Source organism: Salmo trutta, chromosome 6 (genome assembly GCF_901001165.1).
Source record: "Salmo trutta chromosome 6, fSalTru1.1, whole genome shotgun sequence".
Lineage (NCBI taxonomy): Eukaryota > Metazoa > Chordata > Actinopteri > Salmoniformes > Salmonidae > Salmo > Salmo trutta.
The window spans coordinates 41,160,816-41,175,503 of record NC_042962.1 but is presented as its reverse complement, the minus strand read 5'-3'; the positions used below and the strand labels follow the sequence as shown (position 1 = coordinate 41,175,503).

The 14,688-nt window shown below is 44.6% G+C and overlaps 1 protein-coding gene and 1 long non-coding RNA gene across 9 annotated transcripts in view; both read left to right on the top strand.

Annotated features, from left to right (window-relative positions):
• LOC115195921 (muscleblind-like protein 2a) overlaps positions 1–14,688 on the top strand; it is a 77,837-nt gene that overhangs the window by 39,078 nt on the left and 24,071 nt on the right. For all 8 annotated transcript variants that reach the window (XM_029756272.1, XM_029756273.1, XM_029756270.1 and 5 more), the window contains exons 3-5: positions 9,735–9,902; positions 10,163–10,366; positions 11,625–11,873. In XM_029756272.1, coding sequence (XP_029612132.1) covers positions 9,735–9,902; positions 10,163–10,366; positions 11,625–11,873 — 621 coding nt within the window. The remainder of the gene's footprint in view (positions 1–9,734; positions 9,903–10,162; positions 10,367–11,624; positions 11,874–14,688) is intronic.
• On the top strand, positions 604–874 carry LOC115195923 (uncharacterized). The gene is made up of 2 exons (XR_003878778.1): positions 604–697; positions 756–874. It is a non-coding gene; the product is annotated as an uncharacterized LOC115195923 (long non-coding RNA).

Here is a 14,688-nt window from a genome sequence, read left to right as displayed (position 1 = left end):
AGCATGCCCAGAGTAAACTGCCTAATACTCGGGCCCAGAGTCAAATATTTGCATATTATTAGTAGATTTGGATAGAAAACACTCTGAAGTTTCTAAAACTGTTTGAATGATGTAATAAATATCACTAGCCACTTTAAACAATGCCACTTTATATAATATTTACATACCCTACATTACTCATCTCATCTATACCATCTACTGCATCTTGCCTTTGCCGTTCGGCCATCACTCATTCATATATTTTTATATACATATTCTTATTCATTCCTTTACACTTGTGTGTATAAGGTAGTTGTTGTGAAATTGTTAGGTTAGATTACTTGTTAGATAATACTGCATGGTCGGAACTAGAAGCACAAGCATTTCTCTACACTCGCATTAACATCTGCTAACCATGTGTATGTGACAAATAAAATTTGATTAGATGAAATTCTGGTTGTCTGCTTTTCACCAGACACTGGCAGATGATTTCACCTTTCAGCAGGACAATAACCTAAAACACAAGGCCAAATCTACACGAGATGCTTTCCAAGATGACATTGAATGTTCCTGAGTGGCCTAGTTACAGTTTTGACTTAAATCTGCTTGAAAATCTATGGGAAGACTTGAAAATGGCTGTCTAGCAATGATCAACATCCAACTTGACAGAGCTTGAAGAATTAAAAAAATTATAATGTACAAATATTGTGTAATCCAGGTTGGAGATTTAGGCATACTGGAGGTCGTGTGCAGCCCTCCTTGGCCAGGTCCTTCAGTATGCCTTTTAAAGAGGACTTCTCTGTGGAGCTGCTCAGAGTCCCGGAGGTACTACGTATATGCAAGGAAACACTCATACCCATTTTCCCCCCTACCATTTTCAGTAATAAAAAAAAAACAAGAAGTGACTAGCATCTAGCTAACAGATTGGAACTGAATCCCATGGGGATTTGGGTGTTTTTGTTTCTAATCAACAGTATACAGTGCATTTGGAAAGTATTCAGACACCTTGACTAGTTCCACATTTTGTTACGTTACAGCCTCATTCTAAAATTGATTAAGTAAATGTTTTCCTCATCAATCTACATACAATACCCCATAATGACAAAGCGAAAACAGGTTTTTATAAAAAATATTTATAAAAAAAGACTTGAAATTGAGCTCAGGTGCATCCTGTTAACTTTAATCATCCTTGATGTTTCTACAACTTGATTGGAGTCCACCTGTGGTAAATTCAATTGATTGGACATGATTTGGAAAGGCACACACTGGTCTATATAAGGTCCCACAGTTGACAGTTCATATCAGAGCGGAAACCAAGCCTTGAGGTTGAAGTAATTGTCCGTAAAGCTCAGAGACAGGATTGTGTTGAGGCACAGATCTGGGGAAGGGTACCAAAAAATGTCTGCAGCATTGAAGGTCCACAAGAACACAGTGGCCTGCATTTTTAAATGGAAGAAGTTTAGGAAGGGCCTTGGCGGTTCCAGAGCTGGCCGCCCGGCCAAACTGAGCAATCGGGGGAGAAGGGCCTTGTTCAGGGAGGTGACCAAGAACCCAATAGTCACACTGATAGAGCTCCAGAGTTCCTCTGTGGGGGGACTGGGGAACTAGTCTGGATCGAGGGAAAGATGAACGGAGCAAAGTTCAGAGATCCTTGAAAACCTGCTCCAGGGTGCTCAGGACCTCAGACTGGGGTGCAGGTTCGTTCACCTTCCAACAGGACAACGACGCACACAACCAAGACAATGCAGGAGTGGCTTCGGGACAAGTCTCTGACTGTCCTTGTGTGGCCCAGCAAGAGCCCGGACTTGAAACCGATCGAACATCTCTGGAGAAACCTGAAAATAGCTATGCAGCGACACTCCACAGAGCTTGAGCGGAACTGCAGAGAAGAATGGGAGAAACTCCCCAAATACAGGTGTGCCAGGCTTATAGCATCATACCCAAGAAGACTCAAGGCTGTAATCGCTGATAAAGGTGCTAGAACAAAGTACTGAGTAAAAGGTCTGATTTACTTATGCAAATGCAAGATTTCATTTATTAGATAAAACAAATGTATATTTAAGCAATTTTAGAAAAAGGCAGTAACGTAACAACATGTGGAATAAGTCAAGGGGTCTGAATACTTTTCGAATGCACTGTAGATAGGCTAGCAATTGTTGTTCATTTTCTCTCTCGAAATGTCTATTTTTCTCTAATTGCAGCTTGACGTTGGCTAGTATTTATTCTACAATTATTTTCCTCCTAGAAGGTGTCAGTGACGAATAGGACAATCTACAACTGGTACACAAGTGCCTGAAATGGACTCCGAGTGCTCATGACAGTTAGGCTTAGTTGTAAGGAATATTGCCTCAGTCCTTTACCTCGGCCGGTCAACACAGAGATTGGGCTGGTGCGTGTGTGCACGCCTGTGTGTATGTGTGCGTGCCTGTGTGTGTGTCGTTAGATTAGTGCAGCTCAACAGGGTGGGTTTCATGTCTCAGCAGGTCACAGATGATCAGATTAACTGGAGTAGGCAGGGCTCACTGGATTACCAGCCCAGCCTACTGGGCTACGGCATAGACCTGGGAGGCAAGAGGGTTGTAAGAGCATTGAAGACACACACACACACAAATCCTATCTCTATGTTGACAGGCAAGCAGAACACACACACACATACAACTCTGTAACATCCATGCACAAAAAAAACTTGCCCTCGCTCTTAGGTCTGGACGCTCCCTCTTAACTCGTCCACAACAATCCAATGTCAGACAGTCCTCTTTCAACAAGCACATAAGTTAGACTTGCTTTTAGTCAGAAAGACTGTGTATATTTCTGCTGTATCTCAAGTTTCATCATTTGTACTAAGTGCCACCCTGCTTTTTCAAGCTGTGTTCTTTCACAGAAACTGTGTGTGCTCAATGTTCCAAGCAGCACCTCACTCTGAATACACTCTCATTGATGTTACAGTCAAAGAATTAGAATGAGTTGATCTATTTCTGATGCATACACAGTACTGCCTGCCGCACTTTTATACAACGCCCTCTCCGCAGATGGAGATGTGTGTTTTTGGGAGTGTGTGTGTTTTCTGTGTGGGCCCGTGGTAGAGGGACCCCTGCTGAGGAGTGTCCCTACACAGATGACACTATGTGTCTGTGTCGGAGAGAACAGGAGGGGGAAATTATCACCACCTATCTTTCTCACTCACTCGCTCTCCCTCCCTCTTTCTCGCACTTCTCTCCTCTGTAGTGGAAAGCCAGGAGGCTTAGGAGCCTCTTTGCCACACTCCTGGGGTAATCTCAGGCGTGTCAGCGGTAGCACCGCTCGCCCATCTCTAGGATTACGGGTGTTGAAACAAAGGCATATGTAATTACCGCCGAGACAACACTGTAATCTAGTAGGCAGCGCGTGAATGCAACGGGAGGTGTGTGTGTGTGTGTGTGTGTGTGTGTGGCAAAAACAGTCCTTTGTTCCATAATTTATTTTTCTTAATGGTGGCTCTCATTTGTGTTGTCGCATAATAGCCTTATGATGAGACTCGCCAGACATGTAGGCCTTAAACAAAATGGGCAAGGTTTGTTACAGATATATCAACCGTTTTTTTTTCTCTTCGATTTGTACTTTTGGCTATTTCTATGGTGTAAGGAACTCTAAGTTAAAGGAAACGCTAATAGGTATAGTTCATCTTCTCAAATGTCAAGATCAAAAGCCATGGGATATCATTTCAGTATGGAAGTACAGCATTTCAATTAGTGCTTATTTCCTTTTAGAAGAGCTGTGTGCATGGAGTTGAATGCCTCAACATGAGAGCCATTTGCAGCTATGGTGCCCAGTACTGCTTACGGATGTCATGGCACTTTCAGTAGTATTCATGGCTAAGGTGAACCTGTTACAGTGAGCTTGAGTGGAATAGGTCACCGGAAAGGGACACTACTACCCCTAAGGAGGATGAAGGGACCTCCTGTCTGTGTGCATCCAGCAACGAGAACCCTTCTGCTTTCTTTCAGAGTGGTGTCGGGACCTGCTTTTTCCGTAAGTGCCCATCCTGTTGGGTTCTCATTGCACGAGGTTTCGCTAAAATGTCACACCTGACTGGGAATAAGGTTGACATGCCAGCAGCCATTAATGCCCAGAGGGAGACCGAGAGATGGAGAGCGAGACCTAGAGAGAGGAAGACGAAGAGAGGGAGAGTGACTGACTGAGAGGAAGAGAAGAGGCCACCCGGGCCAGGTCAGTGGAGACACAAGCCCCTCTGATATGGTGTAAAGGGATTACAGATATTCCCTGCTTCTTGTCAGAGAAATTAGTGTCAGTTCTCACAGCGAGCAAAGTTGTCGCCGGGGAGAAGGACAAACGGATAAAGAGAAAGGACTTTGTTGTCAGAGTTTCTCCGGAGGTTCAGTCATCTCAGGAGTTGTGGTGGATGTCTCTGGAAACGCAAAGGCATGAAGAAATAATGTTTAGCGTATTAACTGTAACATACAGAGAGATGCCTAGCCCGTGGTGTTCCACTATGTCTCACCAGTGCCTCATTTTTTCCCTTATTTTTCCCGGTGACTCTTCTTCCTAGATTGAAATGGCATTAGGTCTTATTGGCCTTCTCCTCTGTCACTCTTCTCCAAAAGGCCATCGATCCTGGCTGTCGAGCTGTCAGGATGGTGATAATGTCATAATGTGGGTTTCAGCTATGCAAACCCTGTACAGCGCCTTTCTCCTGAGGGTGAATGAGTAGCTTGTGTCTGACCCGTGTCACACAGAGAGAGAGAACCCCACCACTTCCCTCCATAACTAAAGCCCCCTCTCATTCACCAACATAATCTCTCTTCCCCCCCGAAGCCATGTAGATCTAATTTAATTGAATTTGTCACATGCTTTGTAGACAACAAGTGTAGACTAATAGTGAAATGCTTACTTACAGGTCATTTTTTTAACAATACAGAGTTAAATATAAGATACAAAATGTTATAAAACATAAATAGTGACACAAGGAAGAAATACACAGTGAATAATGAATAACAAGTAAAAATAACATGGCTATATACAAGGAGTACCAGTACCGGTTATGTATGCGAGCAAGAGTTTGAATTATGGACTGAGAGGAGAGGGGGAGGCTTTGAACCCCTACCACCCACATAACGAGAGGAGCCGCCATGCCACCCAGCCTTCGCTTTACTTTAAAAAAAAATGTTGCACCTCTGTCGGCTCAAGGGACGGTGAACCTCTGTCTCGGGTGAGGAAGAATAGAGCCCCATTGAAAGGAAAATGCAAATGGCCAGTAGTTAGCGGAGGCCTCAACTGAATCGCCATTCTGCTGCCCCTGGTAAAGCGACCCTCTGTGCTGTGCCACCCACAGACACGCAGTCATCACTGTCTCAATTCAGTGCACAGCTGATTGACAAGGTGGTGGGGGGGGGGGGATTTTTCTTTCTAGGCAGGGAAGGGGGCAGGGGGGGCCATGCCAGTACAGCAGCAGGTAGCCACAGTGTTGCCTTAAGGGTACATGTTTTTCACTCCTCACCAAGGCCTCATCGAGGGCAGCAGCGTCGTTCTGGTTTTGGTAATGTAGCACAATGCTACAGCAGGCATCATACAGTGTAGTCTTGCTTGCACCAAACTCAAAGCAGCTGTGGGAAGAGACTAACTAGGCTAGTTTTTTTATTGAGATTCTTGAGGGAAACGACTTTGGCTCCATTTGACTACCCCAATATGACAAGGGAAAAGTTCCACCATGATTTAATGACTTGCCATGATTCGATCACATGCATGTGAAACCCCCAATTTCTCAGTGTTAAAGACTTTGGATTCAGATGGGCAATTAATAGGTGTAATTAGTTAGCCTCCAAGGGGACAGGCCTAAATGGGTTAAGTGAGTATAATCCTAATCTGTTCATGAAATTACAGGCGTTCATCTGCGTCCCACTGGGATTAATCTAATGTACATGGGCTGTTCATAGAAACTCAGTTGGTTAGGGAAGGGCGACCTCTAACTAGGTAGAAAAAGGAAGGTTTAGTCTCCCTAGAGCATTCACTTTAAAAGTGGGTGGCAAGAAGGCCGGGTCCTGTGGTTAAATATGTAAAAAGGGGCCAGCATTTAGTAGTATTATACTCCCAGCCTCATTGTCATCGCTTTTCAAACCCCTAAGAGATAATTATCTTCTTAACCCTATTATATTATTAGGCCTAGTATCACAAGTTAGCTAGTTGCACAAGTTAGCTAGATCCTTGACTTTGTGCTGAAATTTTGAAACAGACCCAGCTATCAGAAGGGATCCACTGTGTCATTACAGCTGAACGATGTAGCGTCTGAAATGGGCTTGTTTAACGGGGTAATCATGTGCCTCAGGTTTCAAAAGCCCCTTTTCATAAATGCGTGCTCCGAGGCGATGGTGAGGATGAATAGATTCTTGCTCCGTCAGTGTGGGTGGTTAAGACAACGGGGCCTCTCTCTATTCCCCCGCTGGGCAAGATAACATCTGACTCGAGCTCTAATGACAGTCTCTCGCTCAGTTTTTCATAATCTGAGACAGGCAGCTTTTTAGCGCTGTCATTGTTACACGAGGAATGCTCCGCGGCGCTCTCCGGCAGCTCTGCTCAGAGAGCGGAGCCAGCCAGAAACGCTCCTCTAGTCGTTTCTTATCTGCAGAGTCAGTGGCACGACTCCCTCTGAACAGACCGACCCTGCTTGCGTCATCTCACGTGTACTTACTGCATAAGTGTTCTAGCCAGCATCGCTGTGACTTAGAGAGCCAGTGGGCTGTAAGTTAATTAGTACCTGACTGAAAAGGACCCTGTGATTATCATTTAATAACGCCTGTTAAAATTTACACCGCTCCGTCAATGCTAATGAGCAGAAGTAAAGTAATGTAGAGGGAGAGCATATTGACCGCTGTGCCACACACTTATGAATATAACCCCCTCCTTTCTAATGTGTCAAATGAAACGCTCTCCCCAAGTGTTTTTTTTTATGGCTGCTTAACTCCTCCCTCAAATGGTGAGTAACGATGCTCAAAACTGGCACCGAATGCATTGACTCAATCACGACACTGGCAGCAAAATGTCACAAAGAAAGCATTGTTGTCATGTGGCTTGTTTCTAACCAAGCAACCCAGGAGTTTTTCCCTGACCACAGAAAATAGGCTAAAACTCGGTTCGGTCCAGGTAGTCACGGCCCTACTCATGCGTGTGATTGTCAGGGGTCACAGCACTATCTAATGCCCTTCAGGCCATCCTCACAGTCACAGGGAAGGCATCCAAAGCTCAGCCTCAGCAGCACCGCATCCCCCATCACTCTTCCCCTCCCAGCAGTCGCCATGGAGTCTGTCTGCCTAGAGCGGCGTCAGTGATAGAGGCTCTGATTGGTTTTGACACCTCACAGGCTCTTGGCTGCGAGGCACAGCGATAACATTATTCTTTGGCTGGGGATAGAGTGGAGAGGAGGAGGAGGAGGGATATCCTGCGCCAGTGGAGAAACTGAGAAGGTGTACAGTGCAGCACTGGCATGAACCAGCTGTAGAAACTGAAGGGGGTGTAGAGTGCAGCCCTGTGGCACCCCATCCGACGGGTGACTTGACTTCCCCCACACTAAACCAAGACTTCTGTGCCCCTTCACTAGGGAAAATGACATTCATATCCTGAAATATGAGTTATTTGAAGGATAGGCCTGATCTAAAAGGAACACAATCATGCACTGTTTTATCCACCGAAGCAAAAAATAACTCTGCATTAATCCCATGATGATAGATAACTATCAGTGTTTGTTTTTAACAGTGTAGCCTACTTTGCCCCAGACTAGTCTTAGAGATGATTGTATGATGGGTTTAGTACTTACAATCATATTATATCTAGCTATAGCTAGTTTCTTACATAAATAAGGCATACCTTCACACATACAGCTTTGTTGGGCTCAGCTCGGCCCTAGGTTGGCCTTCTATGCCTAACTTCATGTCCCAAATCAAATCAGTGTGAATGCCTGCTCTCAGTTTGATGCTCTCACTGGTGCTTTTTTTATCACAGTGGGGTAGAAAACAAGCACTTTTCATCAGGTTTCTAATTTCCTCTCGGGCTGACAACACCCAGCTGACCAGCGTGATTACATGTTATTTGTTCTGCGGACTCCCCGGGTCCAATAACCCCTCCTTGAATAAAGGTCCGCTCATGTTCGTGACCGGAACAATAAACTGGATGTTGAAACGAGGGAACCATATATAAAGCGTGGTTCAGATTTACAACCACCCTTATAGGGTTGATGTTGACATGTGATGTCAAGAAAAATATTTGGTCATCTAGAATGCGGTCCACATCTTCTCTGACATGTTGCCTTGGCTAAAAGTAGAGGCGTCACGTACCCATTATTTTAGAGGGTTCACGAAGTACGTGAGGATGGAGGGGGGTGGTACTCCTTTCGGGAAGTTGGAGAATTTTTTTATTTTTCAAACATTTTAAACAGCTTTTTTCCCGCAATCTAGAGCCATAATCATTATGCAACCTTGCCAGCAGACATGCCAGCTAAGATAGTTAGAAAAGCTACTCTAACTTGATTTATTGCTAGTTATGAAGTTGGGAGATTGGGAACCTATCTAGCAAGCTAAAGCCAACTTCATAAAACTGCTATGTGGCTAGTGTTGCAGAGACGCAACAAAACATTTGTGTGTCACTCGACACCCTATCTCCTCCTCCATTGAGTATCTAGCGTTTTGCCTAGGCATCCCTTTGCTCTAGGGACAATGGGGTGTGTGGGGGGGTACTCTTTGCCTGGTCAAGTCAGTGGGCACCTTCCTCAAAATATCACTGATAGTATCATAATTATTTATAAAAATATCTATGTGGGCTTAAAAAATATATATTGTAATTTAAGAATTTTTAAAACAAGACAAATCTGAGGGAGCACGTGCCTTTGCCCCGTATGGACATAACACCACTGGCTACACAGATCCCTTCAGCCTTCATTGAGTGAATGTTTAGCGGCTCAATCCAAAATAATCACAAGCAAAACACGTCTAAGGTCATCCTTAGGCTCATCCTAACATTTACTGCAAACCATACAATATTGTTGTTAGCATACTGCAGTAGTAACCGCAGTGGAACTATTTTGGCGGTCAGAGCCAGCTAGGCAGCGTGTGCATGGAGAGCGGCTGGCTGTATGCTGGTTTGTCAGTGGACTGGTAGGGAGGTTGTCCTATTTCAGCATAGACCCGTGACTGGGGCGTTGATGCTCTGCTAATTGGGTCACTGCTCTTCCCTTTCTGCCTGGTGGTGTTGAGGTGAGGCATTTCAACAGCAGGAGATAGATACCGGATGCTTCAGATTTATACATCTGGTGAAACATCTGGCGCCTTGTTCTATCTTTGGCGTCATTATCGTGCTAACACACGTTGAAGCCAAAGCCACACATTGTAAGGTGTTAAAGATCCTTTATTGAAGCAGCTAGTCATTAAGCGCAAACCTCTGAGCTAGCTACTCACAGCCCCACCGGTCTGCCGAGGCCAATACGCACAACTCCTCGTCATTTGATATTTAGGATCCCCATTAGCCGCTGCAAAAGCATCAGCTGTGAATATCAATGTGCTCCTCAGTATTCCATGTATTGAAGACTGTCTGCCTATGCCTAACCTTTGACCATATGCCTAACCTCTGGTTTATTCATAATTTACTGCTTTAGTTTAGCTGCGCCCCTCTTGGTTTCCTTTAGGCACGTTCTGTATTTAAGTTGTGACAACCCGATCTGGGTCTTTAACTTGTGTTTTAATGTATTTTTAATTTTTTATTGTATTTATTTTCAGGGCCGATGTACGCGGGAGAACTGCAAATACCTCCACCCCCCGGCCCACCTGAAGACCCAGCTGGAGATCAACGGCCGCAACAACCTCATACAACAGAAGACTGCAGCAGCCATGTTGGCTCAACAGATGCCTTTCATGTTCCCTGGCACGACCATGCAGCCTACCATGGTGAGTAACGGACTACTAGGCGTTACTACCCCCGATGTGTCCAATTGTTTATTTCTCTCCCCACTTTTCTCTCTACGTCTCTCTCTCTCTCTTCTTACTCTATCACTTTCGGGGTCTCTCCCTTTCTCTCTTCCTCCATCCAACCTCTTCTCTCTCTGCCTTTCTCTCCCCCTGCCGTCTCTCTCTCACCTCTTTAACATTTCTGTCCCTCTCGGTCTCCCATCTTCCCCCCCACCTCGCCCCCTATTTCTCGGGAGCAGTCGTTTCCTATTAGCCAGGGACTGGGCTCCAGCCCGGGGCTGAGCTACGCTCCCTACCTGACCCACATGACCCACAGCATGGGCATGATGCCCACCGAGATGCTCCAGCCCAGCACCCATAGTATCATCGTCCCCGGCAGCCCTCCCTGCTCCATGCAGAGCTCCTCCTCCAACCAGAAGCTTCTACGCACGGACAAGCTGGAGGTACACCACCACTAACCAATAACAATACCAGAAGTCATAGTATATCGTAGTATATTAGCAGTTAGGAGACATCACAAACTAACCAAGATCAATACCAGGAGTTAGGAGAGCCGGCCTCTGGGCAGTCACGATACGAGGAATCAAGAGTTTGCCCTTCGAGTGGGTTGGGAAAGCTTCTCCATAATTATCTTACGACACCATCCTTACCCACCTAGGTTGAGGTGGAAATTACCCCTTATCACAGATCTTATTTTACCTAGTCCTAACCATTAGAGATATAAAACGTATATTTTACATACTCCCTTTCCACACACCTTTACTTTAAAAGAATAGATCACTTTAAGAACTTGAGCGCTGGCCAACAGAATTCTATACCTCACCGTTGATTAACGGGGCGGCAGGTAGCCTAGTGGTTAGAGCGTTGGGCCAGTAACCAAAAGGTTGGTGGATCGAATCCCCGAGCTGACAAGGTCAACCTGTCGTTCTGCCCCTGAACAAGGCAGTTAACCCACTGTTCCTAGGCCGTCATTGTAAATAAGAATTTGTTCTTAACTGACTTGCCAAGTTAAATAAAGGTTAAATAAAAATATATTTTTAAAATCTACTTAAGATAGATGAGATTATTTCAATGGGGGTTTTGTTTATACCACAACAAAGCACCAAGGCAATTGTGAGTTAATGAAAACAAAGAGTAGCCTTGGAAGGATGGCAAGCACAGACAGACCTGGTAGTGTAGGTGTATTGTGTGTTTTCCTCAAAGTACCGTCACTTAGCAACAGAGCGATGTGGTTGCTAATGAGAGGCCCTGTTCCACTGAGGAATGGGGACACTCCCACACTAAGTGAGACTGTTTACCGCCTTCTGCGTGTTTGTGTGGGTTCTCTCCATGCTTTGTGTGTCTTTGCGTGTGTTTGCGTGCTCGTGCGTGCGTGCGTGTTCTCCCCACACTTAGTGAGTGTGCGGTGTTATGTTTTACATCCCAGGCTGTGAGTGAAGCCCCCTGTGATTGACTACATCCAGGCTTTGAATAGATAAACACCTCAATCTGTTCATTATTCATTCCATAGTTATAAACATAATGATAAGTTGTTGATATGTTATTGGTATGTGTATTATATTGTATGATATATTAAGCTAAGATTTGTGTGTCTATGTCTGTCACTGTGCATGTCTGTCCATTTGTGTGTGTGCGTGTGTCTGTCCATGTATGTACGTGTGCATGTCTGTTTGTCCGTGTGCACCCCACCCTCGTTCCCAGGTGTGCCGGGAGTTCCAGCGGGGCAACTGCGCGCGTGGCGAGACGGACTGCCGCTTTGCTCACCCCAGCGACAGCCCTATGATTGACACTAGCGACAACACGGTGACCGTGTGCATGGACTACATCAAGTCACGCTGCTCCCGGGAGAAGTGCAAGTACTTCCACCCGCCAGCCCACCTGCAGGCCAAGATCAAGGCTGCGCAGCACCAGGCCAACCAGACGGCCGTGGCCGCGCAAGCTGCTGCCATGGTGAGACCCTCGGCCGCCCTCACAGCCTGTAGAGTAGTGAGCACAGCACACGCTCTAAAGTAGGTTTGCAAAAATCTGTTAACTTTTCTAAATTCCCTGGGTTTCCAGAAATCCTGGTTGAAATATTCCTGAAGTCAGGAGGGAATCCTTGAACTGTAATTTCTGGAAAACCTTGGACTTTTGTAGCCCCAGCAATGTCAGACAGCACACCTGACAAAGGGCCAGATCAAAAAATATCATTTCTAATGTTTATAATATGTAATCAACTAGTTTGGTAGAGTACACACACTAGAATCTTCAAAAATTGGACTTTACACATCTAGAAAAGAACACAAGTGCATAAAATGTGGAGCACTGTTTATTATGCCATACAGTTGATATACCACCTTCCTAGAATACTATTTTGGACGCTTCTATACAATTCACGGAAATGTGACCACTCAACCCACACTCAGGTCATTGTATAGGCTCTATAGTTATCAGGCTTTAGAGAAGGTAAAGCGAATGTATATCACGACCACAACAGTCTATGTCTGCATCCCAAATGGTACCCTATTCCCTATATAGTGCACTAACTTTGACCAGGACCCATCCCAAATGGTTTCTATTCCCTATATCGTGCACCCACTTTTTACCATTTGGGACGCAGTCTATTATTAGCTTCAGGCTAGGAGCTCTTTTATTCGCCCTTGATCATACATACAAAGACAATGCCCGCCCTCCTCTCAATGATAAGTGTAGCTCTCTGCAGATCAGTACAAATTGAATCAAGAGAGATGGGCGAGAGTGCGAGGCCAAACTGACATTAGGGCTCTGGTTGGTCATTGGTCCACTCCCTCATTATTGGACCCTCCCCCTTCACTGAGGCAGGCAGAGAGGCAGGCAGAGAGGCAGGCAGAGAGGCAGGCAGAGAGGCAGGCAGACAGGCAGGCAGAGAGGCAGGCAGGTTTTGGTAGTAGGACTTTCACTTGGCTGTGACCCTCCCTCCCCCCTCTCTATACTCCGTGTCCACATTGGTCCGAGTCAGTGGCTATTGAATGGGCAAACTTGGCTCCGTCTTGCCCGCTGCCACTCACACTGCCGTCACTGCTCTCGCGCTGCTGTCTGATTCCATGGCATTGTCCAGCATGCTTTTCGTCTTATCAGCTTGCTCCTCCATCGCTCCATTGCTCTCTAAAACCCCAACCTCACCTCCACTGATACTGGGTGAAAAGATGACTCGAGCACAGTTAGGGTTTAAAAGAAAAAGGACATAAACAATAGGAAAACACACGTCATCCAGTGCTGAAGACATGATTATGAGTTAATGACAACTCGCGCTCTATTTCCTTAAGCTTGTGTGACCTTAGATAAGATATTGGGGCGACGGGGCTTATGGTTTACCGGAGGACAGAGAGCTTTTTAGTCAGCTCTATGGGAGCATTTCCCACTGCAATTCTCTCAATAAATGTAGCATGTACTATAAAGTCATTGCAATGTATTGGCACAAGGTACAGTAAGTTAGATACTGTTTTAGTTTTTTATAAAGGAGAACTTACATATATTTATTATTTTTATGATAGGAGCAGGAGAAAAAAACGAGATCCCTCCCGAAGGGGGAAGCATATGGTTCCGGAAGCGAGAGGGTTAACCACTCGACCAGACTCTTGTCCTAAGTTAGATACAGTTACGGGCACTGAAAAGTTGTACCATAGTCGTTTTTTGTGTGACAAACTATCAAAAAGAGACCGAGTGTCATGTTGCTCATGCACTGTGTAACTTTTTAGTGCCCGCAACTGTACATGTATCATGAGCTTACATTACCCAAAGATTTGTTCATCTGGAAATATACCCCAGACAGAACCAAGTTTATGGTACATAAGGTTATAAACAACAGGTGGAGGTGGTTAGATCCTGCTATGTGTTGAGTTTTAGGCTATACAGTTATACTGAGGGGTCATTTTGATTTAATTTAGCTCCATTTTGTCTTCCATAGCCTGTTATGTCGCAAGTTGAATGCTGTTGTCTTTGCTCCCCCCCCCGATAAAAAATATAATTTCTATCCCCTCCTCCGTTTGCCTCCATTAACATAACATTTCAGTCTAAATCTAACACTGAATCTGAGGTGTATTCATTTGGAATGATCGGTAACACTTTATAAAATATCTAATACCTTTCTAAAAGGTGTATTAATGTAAAGTGTTACCGAATAATCTTAGTATTGTCCTACACATAAAGCAAAGGCTTGTGCATGGCCTAGTAATCATAAGGGCCTTGGTTGTCCCATCGACGTTTCCTTTGTGCAATGTCATCGATTTGGTTTCATTCAGAAGCCTTGCTAAAAAAATGTCCGTTTTTTTTTTATCTTCTTCAAATGTTATTGCATTGAGCAAATATATTTTTTACTGTAGAATCCAAGAGGAATGTAGAATAAACAGAGCTCCACATTCTGTGATGACTTTCCTAATAACAAATATTGTTACAAAGTTGCCCATTAACCACACACTAACAAGTTAGTGCAGTTATGGAAAGAAAAATAATAGTTTTGCTTTTACCACCTAAATCAGATTTTTTTTTTTTTTCCCCCATGACTGAAATGGATGTGACTGACCAGCTGCCTAAACATTGTCCATTCTACCATTGTCTGCCATAGGGCATCTTTTATCAAACCATTGGTCATAATGGTCTCTATAAAATGTGCATTGGTTCCAAATTGCACTGCTTTTATTGTAAAAGCTAATAATTCCAATCAACAAGACCATGTGGTCCTTCATTGTCCAATCAACAATTATTTTAATTGTCCATCGATCAGAAACTCTCACTTGCTGAGAACATC